The sequence below is a fragment of the Erithacus rubecula genome, assembly GCF_903797595.1.
Source record: "Erithacus rubecula genome assembly, contig: scaffold_141_arrow_ctg1, whole genome shotgun sequence".
Taxonomy (NCBI): domain Eukaryota; kingdom Metazoa; phylum Chordata; class Aves; order Passeriformes; family Muscicapidae; genus Erithacus; species Erithacus rubecula.
This window is the reverse complement of record NW_027635538.1, coordinates 551,444-569,822: the sequence shown is the minus strand read 5'-3', so window position 1 is coordinate 569,822 and position 18,379 is coordinate 551,444. Positions and strand designations below refer to the sequence as shown.

The following is an 18,379-nucleotide window of genomic DNA, read 5'->3' as shown; positions in this document are numbered from 1 at the left end:
TCCCTCCCTCCCTCCCTCCCTCCCTCCTGCCAGCTGTGGGATGAGGATGTGCCCATGCAGGGGATGCAGTGTGTGCTGGCTGCTTCCCTGCTCCCAGTGCTGCCACATGGAGATGTGCCAGTGCACCCTGGCCCCTGGATGTCCCCTTGTCATCCATCCCATGGTGCCACCCTCGAGGTGTCCCTGTGTGCAGACCATGTGGCTCAGGGACAGCATGGCTCTGTGACAGGCAGCAGGGCAGGGCTGTTTCCTTCCCCCATGGATTTTGGGAGTGTGTTCCTGCTGCCATGTCCGTGGCAGCTGGACTGTGGGCCCCAGGGTGGCACAGCTGTGACACTGCCATCACTGCCAGCCCTTCCTCCTGCTGCTTGTCCCAGCCATCCCAGGGCCACATCCCCTTCAGTGTTCCTAATAAACTGAGACTGGTGACAGCTGGGCAGCTGTGCTGTGTGTTGGTGGGGGAAAGCAGAGAGAGCTGTGAGCCAGGGGCTGCTCCTGTGGGGACATGGGCTGGGGGTGGGGAACAGACTCCTGTGCCAGTGTGGGCTCTGCATTTGTGACCAGCCCACCCTTGGGGACAGGTCCTGTGAGGCTCTGACTGAGCCCTGCCCCAGCTGCAGCAGCCACTTGGGGAATTCTACTAGGAAAAAATTTGGGGATAGGATTTATCCCTTCATCTGCTGAGTGCTGGAAAAAAAAGAGAAACTTCCTTTCTCTAAAACTTACTCAGACTTCATTAGCTCAGACAAAAATATACAGACATCACACGAGCCCTGCTGGTACAGAGCAAGCCTGTATGGCTCTCCCCCCCTCCCTGCCAGTCCTGCATCCCTCCAAACCAGCAGCACAAGGTGAAATGGGGAGTGCTGGCCTGCTCTGGCCTCCCACACAGTCCCAGCTCCGTGCCAGGTTCCCCTGGCATTGGTGTCACACACCAGTGCCAGCAGAAAGATCTCCTGTGGCCAAGTCCAGCAGGATCTCTGGGGTGTGTTGGATCCTCTCCTCAGAGCTGGTCCTTAGGGCAGCTGCTGGCACCCAGCAGGAACCACTGACCCACCACAGCCTCGGCTGCTACCAGAAGGTCCAGGGGGGCTGCTGCATCTCGTAGGTGGGAATGCTGGTGACATTGACAGGAATGGAGATGACGGCCCAGGGGAGCCCGTGCTGCTCCAGGGAGCGCCTGATCATGTACCTGCAGGGAGGGAGGGGGTGGCTGCTCCCAGGCTGGGACAGCAGAGCCACGCCCACGCAGACCACACCCCAGACCACACCCACACAGACCACACCCACACAGATCATACCCAAACCACACCCCCAAAGACCACACCCCCACAGACCACACCCAGACCACACCCACACAGACCACACCCCCACAGACCACACACAGACCACACCCACACAGATCACACCCAAACCACACCCCCACAGACCACACCCCCAGACCACACGCCACACCCCACAGACCATACCCACAGACCACACCCACAGACCACACCCAGACCACACCCACACAGATCACACCCCCACAGACCACACCCCCACAGACCACACCCATGCAAACCACACCCCCACAGACCACACCCCCACAGACCACACCCATGCAAACCACACCCCCACAAGCCCCGCCCTTTCCCCAGACTGAGTCCACGCCGAGCACCGTCCCCCCGCTGCCCCTCGGGCGTGGCTGGCAGCTGTGGCAGCCTGGGCTGCCCCGGGCACGCACCCGTCCCTGCCCAGCAGGAAGAGGGCGGGGATGTCGGCCGTGCGCCGGGAGCTGTCCTGGACCATCTCGATGTAGAAGCTGTCGTTGTCGTAGGCGTTGTCGGCGATGATCACGGCCCGCCCGCCGTGCTCCTGGATCACCCGCGTCTTGGACAGGAAGGAGCAGCCCCTGGGCACAGACACCCCTCTCACCACCCCCTTATGGCCACACGTGCCACAGCTTGCCTGGAGACACCCAACCAGGGATTGTCTCCCTGATTCCACAGCTCCTCCAAACCCTGCTCCTCTCTGTCTCTATTTCAGGCACAAACCACCCACACGCCGAAAAACACAGGAAAGAAAATCTTGGAATGGTTTGGGTTGGAAGAGAAGTTAGAGCTCATCCAGTTCCAGCCCTGCCATGGGCAGGGACCCTGCACTATCCCAGGGTGCTCCAAGCCCCAGTGTCCAACCTGGCCTTGGACACCTCCAGGGGTTTGAGGCATCCAGAATTTCTTAGGGCAGCCCGTGCCAGGGCCTCACCACTGCCACAAAGAAGAGTTCTTTCCCACTGTCTAGTCTAAACCTACTCTCTTTCAACCTGAACCCAGACAGGGTTTTTCCTACCTTACCACAGGCTAGAAAATACAAGATGAAATTCTCCAGGGTAGGAACACCTAAACTTTCCTGGTTTATCTGTGTGGGGAAAGCCACAGGAAGAATCTGGAGGTGATGGCCAGAGCTCCCCTCCCGGCCAGCAGGGTCCCCCAGCACGATGGCAGACCTACCCCCTCTCCACCAAGGCGATCTGGTCCTGGATGAAGACCCCATTGCTCAGCTCCCCACAGGCCTCCGGGGGATCGGCCGGCACCAGGTGGATCTGCTCGTACCTTGTGTTCTCGAGGAGACAGGCAGGGGTGAGCCAGGGGGATGGAGCTGCTCCCCTCCCCTGCACCCCACACCCTGCTCAGCCCCCTGGGGGCTGCTCTGGGGCAGATCTGGGGCTCCCAGGTACAGAGGGGCCCATCCCCACCTCTGGAATCCTGCCGAGGCAAGGATGCTTGTGGAAGAGCAATGAGCTCCGTTTTAACCAAAGCTCCAAATCACTGAGTGCCACCAAGGAGCAGTATTGGGGTGGAGGGACCCAAATGACAAATTCAGTTTTTAGCACTTACAAACACGCCACCGAAATCCTTGGCTGGGGTGGCAGTGAAGATGTAGCGGATGTCTCCAGGACTCAGCACTTGGAAATACAAATACTCATGGATGCGTAAACCTGGGGGGGAAAGGACAGAGATGAGAGGCACGGGAAGCTAAAATCCCTGAAAAAACGGGAAAAGTCTCGGTTATCACTCCAGGGATACACCGGGAGGGGAAATACACCGGGATAGACACGGGAGGGGAAATACACCGGGATAGAGACACGGGAGATGAACCTCAATGAGGCCGGGAGCAGAAACACACCGGGATCAGGGTGCGCCAGCGGGGAGGCGGCCGGGCCGGGATGTTCGCGGTGTGTGCGGGTCCGGCCGCTGTCCCCGCTCCGTCCCGCCCTCTGTCCCTCTGTCCCTCTGTCCCTCGGTCCCTCTGTCCCTCTGTCCCTCTGTGCCCCGTCCCTCACTCACCGCGGGCCGGGCAGCAGCAGCCGCAGAGCCAGAGCCAGAGCCAGAGCAGCATGGCTGCGCCGCGCCCCGCCCCCCGGCGCGACCCGCGCTCCCCATTGGCGCATCCCCTCACCGCGCTCCTTTCTATTGGTCGGTGCCGCCATCAATCACGGCGCGGGCAGCTCGCTGTCACCTCTCTGTCCGCTGCCAAATCCTGGTCCAATACATTTCCGCACTCTGTGCGCCCGCTTCCCTCCCTGCCAAATTGTGCTCCACCTCGGCCCGCCCCGGGAAGGTTCTGGGCGTGCGCGGTGCATTGTGGGGGTGCCGGCACCGAGCAGCCGCCGCGATGATGGTGAGTGACCCCCGCGCCCGCCGCCATCCGCCTCCATCCGCCGCCATCCCCGCGCCCCGCCGCCCTGCCCGGGCCCAGGGCCCCGCCGCCCGCCAGGGACCGCGTGTGGCGCGGTGGCGGCGGCCTGGGCCGCGGGGATGGAGCCGGCACAGCGCGCAGGCCTGGCGGGGTCCGGGCTGTGGGGGCCGCGCCCCGCCGGGCCGGGACGGAAGGGAACGGAGCGGGCAGCACAATGCGCCATCCGCGGTGCTGGGATGGGAACGGGCAGCACAATGCGCCATCCGCGGTGCTGGGATGGGAACGGGCAGCACAATGCTCCATCCGCGGTGCTGGGAGGGAACCGGCAGCTCCGAGCTCCAAGGGAAGGGAGCGGCTGCTCCGAGCTCCAAGGGAAGGGAGCGGCTGCTCCGAGCTCCATCCCGCAGCCGCTGGAAGGGAAGGGAGCGGCAGCTCCGAGCTCCAAGGGAGGGGAACGGCAGCTCCGAGCTCCAAGGGAGGGGAGCGGCAGCTCCGAGCTCCAAGGGAGGGGAGCGGCAGCTCCGGGCTCCAAGGGAAAGGAGCGGCAGCTCCGAGCTCCAAGGGAGGGGAGCGGGCAGCTCCGAGCTCCAAGGGAGGGGAGCGGCAGCTCCGAGCTCCAAGGGAGGGGAGCGGCAGCTCCGAGCTCCAAGGGAGGGGAACAGGCAGCTCCGGGCTCCGTCCCGCAGCCGCTGGAAGGGAGGGGAGCGGCAGCTCCGAGCTCCAAGGGAGGGGAGCGGCAGCTCCGGGCTCCATCCCGCAGCCGCTGGAAGGGAAGGGAGCGGCAGCTCCGAGCTCCATCCCGCTGCCCTACGGCCTCTCCTGCCCCTCCGTTCCCGGCTCCGAGCCCCGCCGTGATGCCGGAGGTGGTTGTGTCTCCACCCCGGGGATAAAGGGTTCGTTTTCCCTTGGGATTCCTGCTCTGCTGTGTGTGCACGAAAGCTGTCCCTTTCCTTCCACAGAATCGTGCCAGGTTTTAGGGGTCCCGCATAGCCAGGTCGCTGAGTTCCTCCCAGGCAGGGGCACCTGGAGCAGGTGACATGGGAAGGTGTCCGGGTTTGGGATGTCCCCAGGGGGACACTCAGGCCCTCCCTGTCCCAAGGCTCTGTCACCCTCCAGGCAATGAGGTTCTTCCTCATGTTGAGGTGGAATTTCCTGTGTTTTAATTTATGTGCTGTTGCTGGGCACCACCAGAAGGAGTGTGGCAGCAATCTCTTGGCCTCACCTCGAATGGATTGGTTTGTATGGATTGATGGGATTGCCTCTCAGCCTGACAGGCCCAGCTCCCGCAGGCTCCTCCTACAAGAGATGCTCCAAACCCCAGAGATGTTCTTTGTGCCCGTCACTGAGCCCTCTCCAGTAGCTCCTGTTCTTGTACTGTGACCCCTCAGTGTGACAAGCACAGTTTAATTCTGCTCTGTGCCTGCTGGCAGCTGTTCCAAACCAGTGCATCCCAAATTTTGGCTATGGTTGGGCTTTGCCTGTGAAATGATTGCAGCACTCTGGGAATGGTTTGGGCTGGAAGGGACCTTAAATCCCACCCAGTCCCACCCTGTCATGGGCAGGGACACCTTCCACTGTCCCAGGCTGCTCCAAGCCCCATCCAGCCTGGCATGGGGCAGCCACAGCTGCTCTGGTGCTTCCCCCACCCAGGTTTGGTTTCTCAGTGTGTCTGTAATTCCTGCATGTTCTGTCTCCGGGCCAGCATCAGATCAGAGCTTCAGTGGGCAGAAGAAGCCCTGTTATTTCTGAGACAGTGGCTGTGTGGTGTGGTGGGAGCAGCTGGGTTGTGTGGAGCAGAGGTGTTGAAGTCAGTGAGTCAGGGGTCTCTGAATTCTTCAGAGAAATCCGAGTGCAGGCGTTGAACAGGTGTTAGTTCTGATGCTTTTAGTAAGTAAAGGGTCTCAAATGCCAGAGTAGCAGTGAGTGTTCTGGTGAAGGCTGAAACACACTGATATCTGCAGTGGAGGCTCCAGGCCCACAGCTGTAGACAGGATTTAGACATAATAGAGTTATGGTAAGAATATTGCTGACATTTCTTAGATAGAACACAACAGAGTGTATGTGCAGTGTTACACATAACCTGCTGTGCTAAGAAACTGGGATTCTAGTAGGTTAAGGAGTGGTGGTCTGAGTTTGTGTCTTAGCTTGTTGGAAAAATCCTGTCTAACAGTGTGGATTGGGAGAGTTGGTGCTTTTGGCCATTGTGCCTTCTAGCCACGTGCTCATTGCTGCTGCTTTTGCCATTGCTTTTGCTGTTGCCTGTTGAGACTGATGTGCTTTGTAATAAATAACCTTTTTAACTGTTAGCTGCTTTGCTTGTTTTAAGATAACCCAGCAAAGTGAGAGCCAGGAGCTCCGAGCAGGAGCCTGTAGAGCACCCGGGGGTCAGAAAGAACCCCCCCAGGAATCCCAACAAATGCCTGTTTTGGGTCAGCCCTTGCACGGTGGTGTCTGTGGAGCTGTGTGAGGGGGGTGACATTTGCTGTGCTCCTCCTGCAGCCAACTCCAGTTATCCTGCTGAAGGAGGGCACGGACACCTCGCAGGGCGTCCCGCAGCTGGTCAGCAACATCAACGCCTGCCAGGTGATCGCCGAGGCCGTGCGCACCACGCTGGGCCCGCGCGGCATGGACAAGCTGATCGTGGATGAGCGGGGTGAGGGGTGAGGGGCATGGGGTGAGGGGATGGGGTGAGGGGGTCATGGGGCACCACGCTGGGCCCGCGCGGCATGGACAAGCTGATCGTGGATGAGCGGGGTGAGGGGGGTCATGGGGTGAGGGGATGGGGTGAGGGGGGTCATGGGGTGAGGGGTGATGGGTGATGGGGATAATGGGTGATGGGGGTAAGGGGTGATGGGGGTAAGGGGTGATGGGGATAATGGGTGATGGGGATAATGGGTGATGGGGGTAAGGGGTGATGGGGATAATGGGTGATGGGCTAATGGGTGATGGGGGTAATGGGTGATTTTTGTTTTGGAGTGTGATTTACAGACGAGCTGGGCCCTCATTCAGAAAACACTTGTAAGAAGTCACCAAACAAATGATTCGTTATTTATTTTACTGAAGGGTGGAGTGAAAAGGCTCAGTATTGTCTTCCTGTAGTTTTTGCAAATAGCAACTGTAATAAAATCCTTGATCAAAAGGATAATTTGACTTAAATTTATCTAATAACTAATATGATTCTTAGGATTTTTTTTCATGAGAGTCTCAGACTAGAAAATGGTTTTATCTGTCTGGGGAGGCTGTTGAGAAGAGGGAAATTCATTTCAAACCTTAGTTGGTGTGGAAAGTTTTTCTGCTCTCACATGGACTTCACTGGATCTGCTCCACAAATGGGCTGACAAGACTCAGTTGTGGTGGAGCAGAGGAAGCTGCTGAGGTCTCTGAGACCCCCCAGAGACAGGGCTTTGTCTCTGGTGCTGTAAAGCTGCCTTGAACTTCCTCTTCTCCATGGACCCCAGGCAAAACCACCATCTCCAACGATGGGGCCACCATCCTGAAGCTGCTGGACGTTGTCCACCCTGCTGCCAAGACCCTGGTGGACATTGCCAAGTCCCAGGATGCAGAGGTGAGGGAGGGGAGCCTGGCAGTGCCAGGGGAACTGCTGGGGATTGCTCTTGGAGTGCTGGGAGTTGCTGTGCCTGCTTTGCAGCCAGGCTGGGAGAGCTGGGAATGCTCCCTGGGGAAGGGAGGGCTCCAGGGAGAGCTCAGAGAGAGCTCCAGGAGAGCTGGAATTGGGGACAAGGCCTGGAGGGACAGGACACAGGGAATGGCTCCACTGGGAAAGGGGAGATGGGGCTGGGATCTTGGGAAGGAATTCCTGCCTGGGCTGGGATTCCCAGATTTGCTGGGGCTGCCCCTGGATCCCTGGCAGTGCCCAAGGCCAGGCTGGACCCCCTGGCACAGTGGGAGTGTCCCTGCCCAGGGATGAGGGTGGCACTGGATGAGCTTTAAAGTCCCTTCCCATGCAGACAGCTCTGAATCACTGGGGAATTCAGCCACAAATCTGAGAGAAATCCCTGAGCTCAGGTTTCCCTGGCAGCTCTGCAGTGTGGGGTGACACGGTGTGGGGTGACACGGTGTGGGGTGACACGGTGTGGGGTGACACGGTGTGGGGTGACACAGTGTGGGGTGACACAGTGTGGGGTGACACGGTGTGGGGTGACACGGTGTGGGGTGACAGGGTGTGGGGTGACACGGTGTGGGGTAACACAGTGTGGGGTGACACAGTGTGGGGTGACACAGTGTGGGGTGACACGGTGTGGGGTGACACGGTGTGGGGTGACAGTGTGGGGTAACACAGTGTGGGGTGACACGGTGTGGGGTGACAGGGTGTGGGGTGACACGGTGTCGGGTGACACAGTGTGGGGTGACACAGTGTGGGGTGACAGGGTGTGGGGTGACACGGTGTGGGGTAACACAGTGTGGGGTGACACGGTGTGGGGTGACATGGTGTGGGGTGACACGGTGTGGGGTGACACGGTGTGGGGTGACACGGTGTGGGGTGACAGGGTGTGGGGTGACACGGTGTGGGGTGACACAGTGTGGGGTGACACGGTGTGGGGTGACATGGTGTGGGGTGACACGGTGTGGGGTGACACGGTGCGGGGTGACACAGTGGGATTGGCACTGCATGGGGGTGACCCAGTGTCCCCTGTCCCTCAGGTGGGTGATGGCACCACGTCTGTGACCCTGCTGGCTGCTGAGTTCCTGAAGCAGGTGAAGCCCTACGTGGAGGAGGGGCTGCATCCCCAGATCATCATCCGTGCCTTCCGCACGGCCACGCAGCTGGTGAGGCAGGGGACAGCTGGGGGAGGGGACAGGGACAGCTGGGGGACAGCACAGGGACAGCTGGGGGACAGGAACAGCTGTGTGCCGGCCACAGGGACAGGTACAGGGCACAGCTGTGGGACAGGGACAGCTGGGGGACAGGAACAGCTGGGGGACAGGGCACAGCTGTGTGCCAGCCACAGGGACAGGGACAGGGCACAGCTGTGGGACAGGGACAGCTGGGGGACAGGAACAGCTGTGTGCCGGCCACAGGGACAGGGCACAGGCAGTGGGTGTGGGCATGGGCAGTGCCTCTCCTGCTCCCAGTCTGTACCTGTGCCACTTCCCTTGGGGATTTTCCCAAGGAAGAAGCAATAAATGGGAAAACTCATTTCCCATTCTCCTGTTCTCTGCTGCTTCACCGCAAGCCTTGTGTCTCCTGCAGCTTGTTGGTTCCATTGAGGTGGTGTTTGGAGCCCTTTGGGTGCCAGGATTTCTGCTGAAAACAAACAGGAAAGCAGCTCTGGGCCTCCTCCCACTCCTCATATATTGGTGTATTCCTTGGAATTGCTGTGCTGGCAGGGGTGGAATAATTTAAACACTTCAGTGACGTTGAAGCAGAGAACAAAATATAAAATACAGAGAGAGGCTGGAGATCTCACCAGCTCAGGAGCATAAATCATTCATTAATCCAGCTGTTGCCTTTTTGCCAGGCTGTGAACAAGATCAAGGACATTGCTGTCTCTGTGAAGAAGGAGGATAAAGAGTAAGTTTCCCTGGGGTGACCTGCTGGTGTTCTGGGCTCCACCTGGCTGCTCTGAGGCTGCTCCTGAGTTCTGTGTGAGGTGGGAGCTGCAGCTGCAGCCCCCACTGGGTGCTTCCCAGCTTCCCTGGGATTCCCTGCTCCTCCAGGGGCAGTGCTGTGCTCTGCCATGGCTGCAGGGGAGATGGAGGGCAGTGACTCCCAGTGCTCAGGGAGGAAGCTGGGCACCAAAATAAGTGGCCTGGTTTCTTTTGTTTGGAGTCCTTGCTGCAGTCAGTGGCACTGTTAAATCTCAGCATTCCCTGAGGATCAGATCTCTTTAGCTGTCATGCACCAAGGCAGATGCTCATAGCAGTGATCCCTTCAGCTGAGGTGACAATACTGGAGTTCCTTTTCTCCCTGGATGTTTTTTCTCCAACTCTTGTCTAGTTGCCCTTGCTGATACCTGCAGTTAATCTGAAGTATTTCAACTGCATCAGCATTTTGAATGGTTTGTCCTAACCAAGTGCTAAATTAATGCTGGAAAAAACTCCAAATGTAGTGCTGTGATGGGAAATCAAGTGGATCCACATCTCCTTGGTGTGTCTGTGTCACCCACCCTGCTGCACATTTATTACCTGAGTTAGTGCTTCAGGGACTGTGCTGCCTTTGTGGGGGTTTCACAACATCTTCCTGTTTGGGATGAAGGAAAGAACCTGCTCTGTGTCTGATTTTGGGTGCATAAAAGCTGATCAGCCTCATCAGTGCTGGGCTGATGCTCGAGCTCTGAAAAGGAGCCTGGGATTTGTCAGTCTGGGATTTGTGCCTTGTTCTCCCCACTGACAGGAGGGAGCTGAGCTTTGCCTCTGTCAGAGAGGAGTTTGGGCCCCTCATGACAAGACAGACTTAGGGGGGCTGGAGAATCCCTGAGGGAAATGGGAAGGGAATGGAGAATCCCTGAGGGAAATGGGAAGGGACTGGAGAATCCCTGAGGGAAATGGGAAGGGAATGGAGAATTCCTGAGGGAAATGGGAAGGGAATGGAGAATCCCTGAGGAACTGGGAAGGGACTGGAGAATCCCTGAGGGAAATGGGAAGGGAATGGAGAATTCCTGAGGGAAATGGGAAGGGAATGGAGAATCCCTGAGGGAAATGGGAAGGGAATGGAGAATCCCTGAGGAGCTGGGAAGGGACTGGAGAATCCCTGAGGGAAATGGGAAGGGAATGGAGAATTCCTGAGGGAAATGGGAAGGGAATGGAGAATCCCTGAGGGAAATGGGAAGGGAATGGAGAATCCCTGAGGAGCTGGGAAGGGGCTCAGCTGGAGCAAAGGAGGCTCAGGGACCTTGTGGCTCTGCACAGCTCCCTGCCAGGAGGGGACACTGGGGGATTTGGGAACAGGGACAGGAGGGTGGAAGTTCCTTCCTGGGAAGGGTGGTAGAGTATGGGAAGTGCCCAGGGCAGGGGTGAGTCCCCATCCCTGAAGTGTTCACATCCCTGGGGACATGGGCCAGTGCTGGGCTGAATGATCTTAAAGGTATTTTGCAGTATAATTCTGTGATTAACAAAGCCTCCTGCAGTGTTTGGGGCTTGGGAAAGGGTCTGGCAGGTGACCAAACCTTTGTTTTTCCTTTCCTGCAGTGAGCAGAGGAGACTCCTGGAAAAGTGTGCAGCCACAGCCCTGAGCTCCAAGCTCATCTCCCAGAGCAAGGACTTCTTCTCCAAGATGGTTGTGGATGCTGTGATGATGTTGGATGACTTGTTACAGCTCAAGATGATTGGGATAAAGAAGGTGCAAGGAGGAGCTTTGGAAGTGAGTGTGCAGCTTTCCTGAAGGGATGGGGACAGGGATCCCAGCTCTGGTGCTGGCTGGGCTGTAGCAGAACTGCAGCCTGGCTTGACAGTGCCTCTTGGGGAATTCCCAAAGTAGAACAAAGCTGTTGGTGTGAGGAAGAAGCTTGGCAGATAGGGCTGGGTTTCTTTTCCATAGGCAGAGTTTCTGATGTTTGAGCTAAATGTACTCTTCACCTCACTGCAGCAAAAGTTGTTACTGAAAAAATTCCATTTCTCTCTCTGCAAGTAAGTTGTGTTTGTGTTTTTGTGGGAAGTGTTTGTTATTTCTGGAATCCAAAAGTCCTGGTTGTGTGTAGGATTACTGGGTTGGGAAAAGAGCAAGGGAAAGCTCATGAAGCTGATGGCAGGGCAGGTGGATGTGTGGTTTGTGCCACAGTGCTGGAAAAGCTGTTGTGTCTGGGAGTGCAGCTGGATGTGTGGCAGGGGATTGTTCCTGGCTGTGGGATGGTCCCTGTGGAGAGGGAAGTGCAGATCCTGGTTTCTTCACCCAGGAAATCAAGGAGCTCGTGCCAGGGATGGGGTTGGGCAGGGCTGTCCTGCTGCAGAAACTCTGGGAGGTGCTGCTGGAACTTGGAGAGACAAACTAGAACAAAAACCAGCCCCCAGTGGGGCTTGGGATGAGAAATATCCAGAAGTTCAAAGGGGAGGAATGGGAAGGAGAGCAGGGAGAGAACTGATTGCTCCATCCTTTGATCTTCAGGTTGTGTGAGGAGCTTTTGGCTGCTGAGTTCTGGGGGACAGAGGGGAAGCTGCTTTTATGAGCTGAAAGAAATCCTTGCTGCTTATTTCCTCTAGAAGTGGGTTAATGAAAGGAGACAGTGCTGGGAGGGCTCGTGAAGGAGGCTCTGGAATCAGGAGTGTCCTGTGGGAGCTGGTACTAACCCTGTGCAGGAAAGCTCAGGGGCTGAGCCTGAGGCACTTCCCTGTCTTGCAGGACTCACAGCTGGTGGCTGGAGTTGCCTTTAAGAAAACCTTCTCCTATGCTGGGTTTGAGATGCAGCCCAAAAAGTACCAGTCCCCCAAAATTGCCCTGCTCAACGTGGAGCTGGAGCTGAAAGCTGAGAAGGACAATGCTGAGGTCAGAGTGAACACAGTGGAGGTGAGAGACAGGGGAGCCTGGGCTGCTTCATCCCTGACACACCTGGGGCAGGTGAGGGGGAGATGGGAGGGCTGGAGCCAGGCTGGGAGAGCTGGGAATGTTCCCTGGAGAAGGGAAAATTCCAGGGGATGCTCAGAGTCCCTGCAGGGGCTCCAGGAGAGCTGGAATTGGGGACAAGGACACAGGGAATGGCTCCACTGGGAAAGGGGAGATGGGGCTGGGATCTTGGGAAGGAATTCCTGGCTGAGCTGGGATTCCCAGATTTGTTGGGGCTGCCCCTGGATCCCTGGTTGTCTCCAAGGTGAGGTTGGACAGGGCTTGGATCCCCCTGGGATGGTGGGAGGTGTCCCTGCACTGGGTGACCTTTAAAAGGTCCCTTCCCAGCCAAACCTTGCCATGTTAAAGGAGCTTCTGCCCATCCCTCACCTTTGGGAACAGCTGGTGGGTTGTGCTGCCCTGGGGGAGTGGGGGTGCAGCAGGCTGGGAGTCCCAGCAGGCTCAGGGCAGGTTTGGGAGCTGTCACTGTGCCCCAGCTGAGTTGTAGCAGCCCTTGGGGCAGTAGCAGAGAGCAGGGCTCCTCCTGGCTGGAGGGCTGGCAGAGCTCTGCCAGGGCCACCTGGGGCATCCTGTGACAGGAGCACGTGTCCCTCTCTGCTGCCAGGATTACCAGGCCATCGTGGATGCAGAGTGGAACATCCTGTATGACAAACTGGACAAAATCCACAAGTCAGGGGCCAAGGTGGTGCTGTCCAAGCTGCCCATTGGGGATGTGGCCACCCAGTACTTTGCAGACAGGGACATGTTCTGTGCTGGCCGTGTCCCAGAGGAGGATCTCAAGAGGACCATGATGGTGAGTGCCCTGGCTTGGGGAAAGCTTTGTGCTCAGTTCTGGCACCCAGGCTGGCCATTCCCACTGACCTCACTGCTCCTTCCAAGGGTTTGAAAGGACAAGGCTGTTCCTTGGTGGGATGAGCAGTCACACACTGCTAGCATGGTGTTTATATAAAAATCTGAGCAGTGCATCAGTAGAGGTTTATTTTCCTCAGTTCTTCCCTGTTCCAGTTTGGGTATTTTTTTTCCCCTGAGCTTTGTGTGTCTCCTGTACTCTGCAGCCTGTGTGTCAGCACCTTGAAGCTGCATTAACTCATTTTGCTGTCCAGGGTTGGCCTGGGTCCATAGAGAAGAGGGAGGGAGAGGGGTTTTCCTGAATCTGCAGGATAAGTTTGCACCATCTCAGAGCTGGTCTGTCCCTGAAGAGTGCAGCCTGCTGGGAGGGTGATGGGGACTGTCAGCACTGCTCATTCCATGTTTGCCTCCATTCCCTGCAGGCCTGTGGGGGATCCATCCAGACCAGTGTCAATGCCCTGTCAGATGATGTGCTGGGCCGCTGTGAGCTCTTTGAGGAGACCCAGATTGGGGGAGAGAGGTAAAAACACCAGCTGCAATCCTCTAGTGCTAGGCAGGCCTTCTCCTGGGGGGTGGAAAAGTTGGGCTCAAACCATTGGCAGGGTCACCCTCTCTCAAGCTGTTGAGATGAAAACAAGGTTGTTACAAAATGTGTATTGCAGCCAAAAGCTGCTTTTTGAGGCCGAGGGAAGGGGAGGTGCAAGATTTCATTGAGATTCTACCTCTTGTGAATGCTTTTAAAAATGCACATTTGTTCTGCAGTGCCTTGTAAAGAGCACAGTAGCATTTGTAATGGAAAACCATCACATTTTGGGGTTGATGGTGGCACTTGTGCGTGTCCTGCTGCTGGAGGAGCAGTCCTGCTGGAAGCAGCAGCAGCAGCAGGAGGATGGATGTTGGTGGCATTGCCTTGCCTGGCTGAGGCTGGGAGGGCTCAGGGCTGCAGGGTGTGGCTGCCCAGGCTCTCCATGCCCCCTCCCTGTGCAGGTACAACCTGTTGACGGGCTGCCCCCGGGCCAGGACGTGCACCATCATCCTGCGGGGCGGCGCCCAGCAGTTCCTGGAGGAGACGGAGCGCTCGCTGCACGACGCTGTCATGATCGTCAGGAGAGCCATCAAGGTCAGGCTGCCCCTCTGCTGGCCACTGCTGGCCACTCCTGCCTGGGCTCCCTGCAGGAAACACACCCTGCTGCTCTGGGGGAGTGCTGCCTCGGGGAGGAGTGGGCAGAAAAACTGCTTATTTTACAGGTAAAGCACTTGCCAGCACAGAAATGAGCAGTGCTAAACAGCAAAACCTCTTGCTGCTCTGATGAGAGGACAGATTCAGAAGAGTCCCTTCCATGGGTCACAGCCTGGCTCACTCAGGCTGTTTTTAGTTTCTTTTGGTGCTGGGAAGTGTCACAGTCCAGGCCAGGCTTGGTGGGCCACAGGTGTGAGCTCCCAGTGCTTCTCTGGGTTTTCAGTCCAGAGCAGGTTCTAACAATTCCTAGAAAAAGGGGAAAAAAACCAAAACAACTCACAGTCCAGGGAACTTCTTTGCCTCAGCTATCCTGAAAAACTGACCAAAAGCAAAGGAGAGCTCTCTCCTGCTGCCCACTGCAGACAGCACAGTCTGTGTGAGGAATGCAGGGGAGCAAGTGCAGTCTCTGATAGCAAACTCTGCACCTTTGCTCTCCCCTTGCACTCCTGGAACCAGCCTTAAACTGCAGAACTCAATGTCCAGCACCAACAGAACAGATGATTTGGGGATATACAAGCATCATAAAGTTACCCAAGACACATGGCTGTGTGCCTTGGCACACCCAGAGCTGCTGGAGCCTCCTCCAGGCTGGCCTGGGCTGAGGGCTGCTGCCTTCACTCCTGTGCAGCTCCTTGGCTGCTCAGCCTGGCTCTGGCAGCATTCCCAGCTGCTTTCCAGGCACTCCTGGGCTTTGCCTGCTCTTCTGTACAGCTGGACCTCATGCTTGCTCCATCCTCCACCCTCAGGGGAGCAATGTCCTGGCTGTGCTTCAGGACACTGATGGATGGCACCTGTGTGTCCATGCCCATAGAGCCACTGCCCCTGTGTGGTGCCCAGTCTGAGGGCATGGCAGTCCCCTGGCTCTGAGGGCACCAAGAGAAGTCCAAGACCTCTCTGGGTGTGTGTTTGGTCCTGGGTGATGCTGCCAAGCTCTGGGTGTGTCTGGGATACACAAAAATGTGTCACTGTAGGGATGGCTTCTGCTTAAGAGCAGCTCTGAGGCTGCATGTCCTGAGGGGCTGGGGAGAAGCACAGCAGGATTTTTGGAACTGTATCCCCAAGAGGGATGAGAAAATCGTTGGGATAACTTGGTGGGATAGCTCACCAGGAAAAGGGAGGATGTGCCCGCTAAGGGGTGTCTCTCCAGGAGGGATGGGGCAGTCTAAGCACAGCCCATTCAGGGCACATCTCTCCAGGAGGGATGGGGCAGTCTAAGCACAGCCCATTCAGGGGTGTCTCTCCAGGAGGGATGGGGCAGTCTAAGCACAGCCCATTCAGGGGTGTCTCTCCAGGAGGGATGGGGCAGTCTAAGCACAGCCCATTCAGGGCACATCTCTCCAGGAGGGATGGGGCAGTCTAAGCACAGCCCATTCAGGGGTGTCTCTCCAGGAGGGATGGGGCAGTCTAAGCACAGCCCATTCAGGGCACATCTCTCCAGGAGGGATGGGGCAGTCTAAGCACAGCCCATTCAGGGGTGTCTCTCCAGGAGGGATGGGGCAGTCTAAGCACAGCCCATTCAGGGGTGTCTCTCCAGGAGGGATGGGGCAGTCTAAGCACAGCCCATTCAGGGGTGTCTCTCCAGGAGGGATGGGGCAGTCTAAGCACAGCCCATTCAGGGGTGTCTCTCCAGGAGGGATGGGGCAGTCTAAGCACAGCCCATTCAGGGGTGTCTCTCCAGGAGGGATGGGGCAGTCTAAGCACAGCCCATTCAGGGCACATCTCTCCAGGAGGGATGGGGCAGTCTAAGCACAGCCCATTCAGGGCACATCTCTCCAGGAGGGATGGGGCAGTCTAAGCACAGCCCGTGGAGGGGCTGAGGCAGGGCAGGCTGAGGAGCCCCCAGCCCTGAGGGAGCCCTCCGTGCCCCCCTGTCCCACAGAACGACTCGGTGGTGGCGGGGGGCGGCGCCATCGAGATGGAGCTCTCCAGGTACCTGCGGGATTACTCGCGCAGCGTCCCGGGCAAGCAGCAGCTGCTGATCGGCGCCTACGCCAAGGCGCTGGAGATCATCCCGCGGCAGCTCTGCGACAACGCCGGCTTCGACGCCACCAACATCCTCAACAAGCTGCGCGCCAGGCACGCACAGGTACGCCTGCCGGGGAGCCCAGCTCGGCCTGAAGGCAGTTCTTTAATGTGCCACCATCCCCTCAGCCCCAGCGGGAGCCAGCGTGCCTCCACCCCAGGCTGCAAAACACCAGAGCGGGAGACTCGCGTTCTACTCAGCAGGAAGCAGCAGTGAGGTTTATTGTGTGAAAACAGCTCAGTTTTGTGATAGGAGAGAGAGAGAGAGAGAGATAAAGGAGTGAAGAAAAAGGCAAGAGAGAGAGAGGAAGGATGGGGTGTAGCTGCCAACAGACAGGACACATCCTCGTGGTTGTCTGACAATGGACGTGTCTGTTCAACCCACTGGGGAGAAAGAGATCTCAGAGTCTCTTCAGGAAAGTCACTTTTATAGTCCTTTTCCAAAGCCAGTGGCCTCTGGCCAAAGGTGGGGAGATTTATGGACTGTTGTGTGTGGAGATCATTGCTGCAGGTAACAGGTGCTGGAACAGGGGGCTGAGAGCAGCACCAGGCACAGCCACAAACAGCCCTGGGCAAGCACCAGGCACAGCCACAAACAGCCCTGGGCAAACACCAGGCACAGCCACAAACAGCCCTGGGCAGCACCAGGTACAGCCACAAACAGCCCTGGGCAGCACCAGGCACAGCCACAAACAGCCCTGGGCAGCACCAGGAACAGCCACAAACAGCCCTGGGCAAGCACCAGGCACAGCCACAAACAGCCCTGGGCAGCACCAGGCACAGCCACAGCCCTGGGCAGCACCAGGCACAGCCACAGCCCTGGGCCAGCACCCACCTGTGCCAGGCCAGAGCTCAGGTGCAGAGCAGTGGTGGGCAACAACTGTCCTATCCCTGTGTCCCCATGGCAGTGTGTCACTGATGTCTCTGTCCCCATGGCACTGTGTCTCTGATCTCTCTGTCCCTCGGGGGGGAGGTGGCACTGATCTCTCTGTCCCCGTGGCACTGTGTCACTGATGTCTCTGTCCCCAGGGCGGGGTGTGGTACGGCGTGGATGTCACCAGGGAGGACATAGCAGACAATTTCAGTGCGTGTGTGTGGGAGCCGGCCGTGGTGCGGATCAACGCGCTCACGGCCGCCTCGGAGGCGGCGTGCCTGGTGGTGTCTGTGGACGAGACCATCCGCAACCCGCGCTCCAGCACCGAGGGACCCCCCCTCGGGAGGGCGGCCCCGGGGCCGGCCCCGGCCCCACAACCACTGAGGGGCTCCCTCATCAACCCGGGGTAATTAGTGACAGCCCGGCTGGGTTTGGCCAGAGGCTGCTCCTGCCCCTCCCAGCCCTGCAAACACTGAGGGGCTGTTCCCTCATTAACCCTGGAGTGACCAGAGGCTGCTCCTGCCCCTCCCAGCCCTGCAAACACTGAGGGGCTGTTCCCTCATTAACCCTGGAGTGACCAGAGGCTGCCCATGCCCCCTTCCAGCCCCACAAACACTGAGGGGCTGTTCCCCTCATTAACCCTGGAGTGACCAGAGGCTGCCCATGCCCTTCCCAGCCCCACAAACACTGAGGGGCTGTTCCTTCATTATACCCCAGGGTAATTAGTGACAGCCTGGCTGGCTTCGGTCAGAGGGTGCCCACTCCCAGCCCCACAGCCACTGAGAGCCCATTCGTTAATTAAACCCCACGGTGATTAGTGCAGCCCTGGCTGGGTTTGGTCAGAGGCAGCTCCTGTCCATGCCACTGATGGGCTCACTCCTTAATTAAACCCCATGGTAATTAGTGCAGCCCTGGCTGGGTTTGGTCAGAGGCAGCTCCTGCCCTGCCCTGGGCATTCCCTGGGGCATTTCCCTCGCTGGGGCATTCCCTGGGGCAGCCAGCACAGGGAGGGCTCTGGGCCTGTCTGTACTGACCTGTGGCTTGTTCTGCTGGGCACTCAGCCCAGGCTCCACAATAAAACCAGTTTGTCTCCATGGCAGGTTGGGCTTTGCTCTGTTCTCTGCTTCGTTCTGCACTGTGTGACCTCAGGACTGGAGTTAAACATGAACCTTCCATTTTTTGGTTTCTGCTGTGTTTC

The 18,379-nt window shown here is 57.9% G+C and overlaps 2 protein-coding genes and 1 long non-coding RNA gene across 9 annotated transcripts in view; 2 read left to right on the top strand and 1 right to left on the bottom strand.

Annotated features, from left to right (window-relative positions):
- The window catches only part of LOC306816678, a 162,702-nt gene that overhangs the window by 72,637 nt on the left and 71,686 nt on the right, over positions 1-18,379 (top strand). The gene's annotated exons all lie outside the window — the stretch shown is intronic.
- On the bottom strand, positions 711-3,455 carry PRADC1 (protease associated domain containing 1). 2 transcript variants are annotated; one of them, XM_079333111.1, is made up of 5 exons: positions 3,327-3,455; positions 2,877-2,977; positions 2,490-2,591; positions 1,724-1,891; positions 711-1,192 (listed from the first exon to the last, which is right to left on the bottom strand). In XM_079333111.1, exons 1-5 carry the CDS (start codon positions 3,376-3,378, stop codon positions 1,004-1,006), a joined length of 612 nt encoding a protein of 203 aa, XP_079189237.1. In that variant the 5' UTR covers positions 3,379-3,455; the 3' UTR covers positions 711-1,003. The 2 variants fall into 2 exon arrangements, with proteins under 2 accessions (XP_079189237.1, XP_079189238.1); XM_079333112.1 differs by having other exon boundaries at positions 2,490-2,599; positions 3,327-3,454.
- Positions 3,537-18,363, top strand: CCT7 (chaperonin containing TCP1 subunit 7). 4 transcript variants are annotated; one of them, XR_013777746.1, is made up of 13 exons: positions 3,537-3,660; positions 6,178-6,331; positions 7,137-7,243; positions 8,341-8,466; positions 9,159-9,211; positions 10,828-10,999; positions 11,975-12,139; positions 12,801-12,989; positions 13,468-13,565; positions 14,033-14,165; positions 16,165-16,371; positions 17,337-17,683; positions 17,899-18,362. XR_013777746.1 is itself a non-coding variant. In XM_079333108.1 (13 exons), the coding sequence occupies exons 1-13, from the start codon at positions 3,655-3,657 to the stop codon at positions 18,322-18,324; spliced, it is 1,704 nt and encodes a 567-aa protein (XP_079189234.1). In that variant the 5' UTR covers positions 3,537-3,654; the 3' UTR covers positions 18,325-18,363. The 4 variants fall into 4 exon arrangements, 1 of the variants encoding a protein (XP_079189234.1); XR_013777747.1 differs by having other exon boundaries at positions 17,337-17,660; positions 17,786-18,268; XR_013777748.1 differs by having other exon boundaries at positions 18,111-18,268.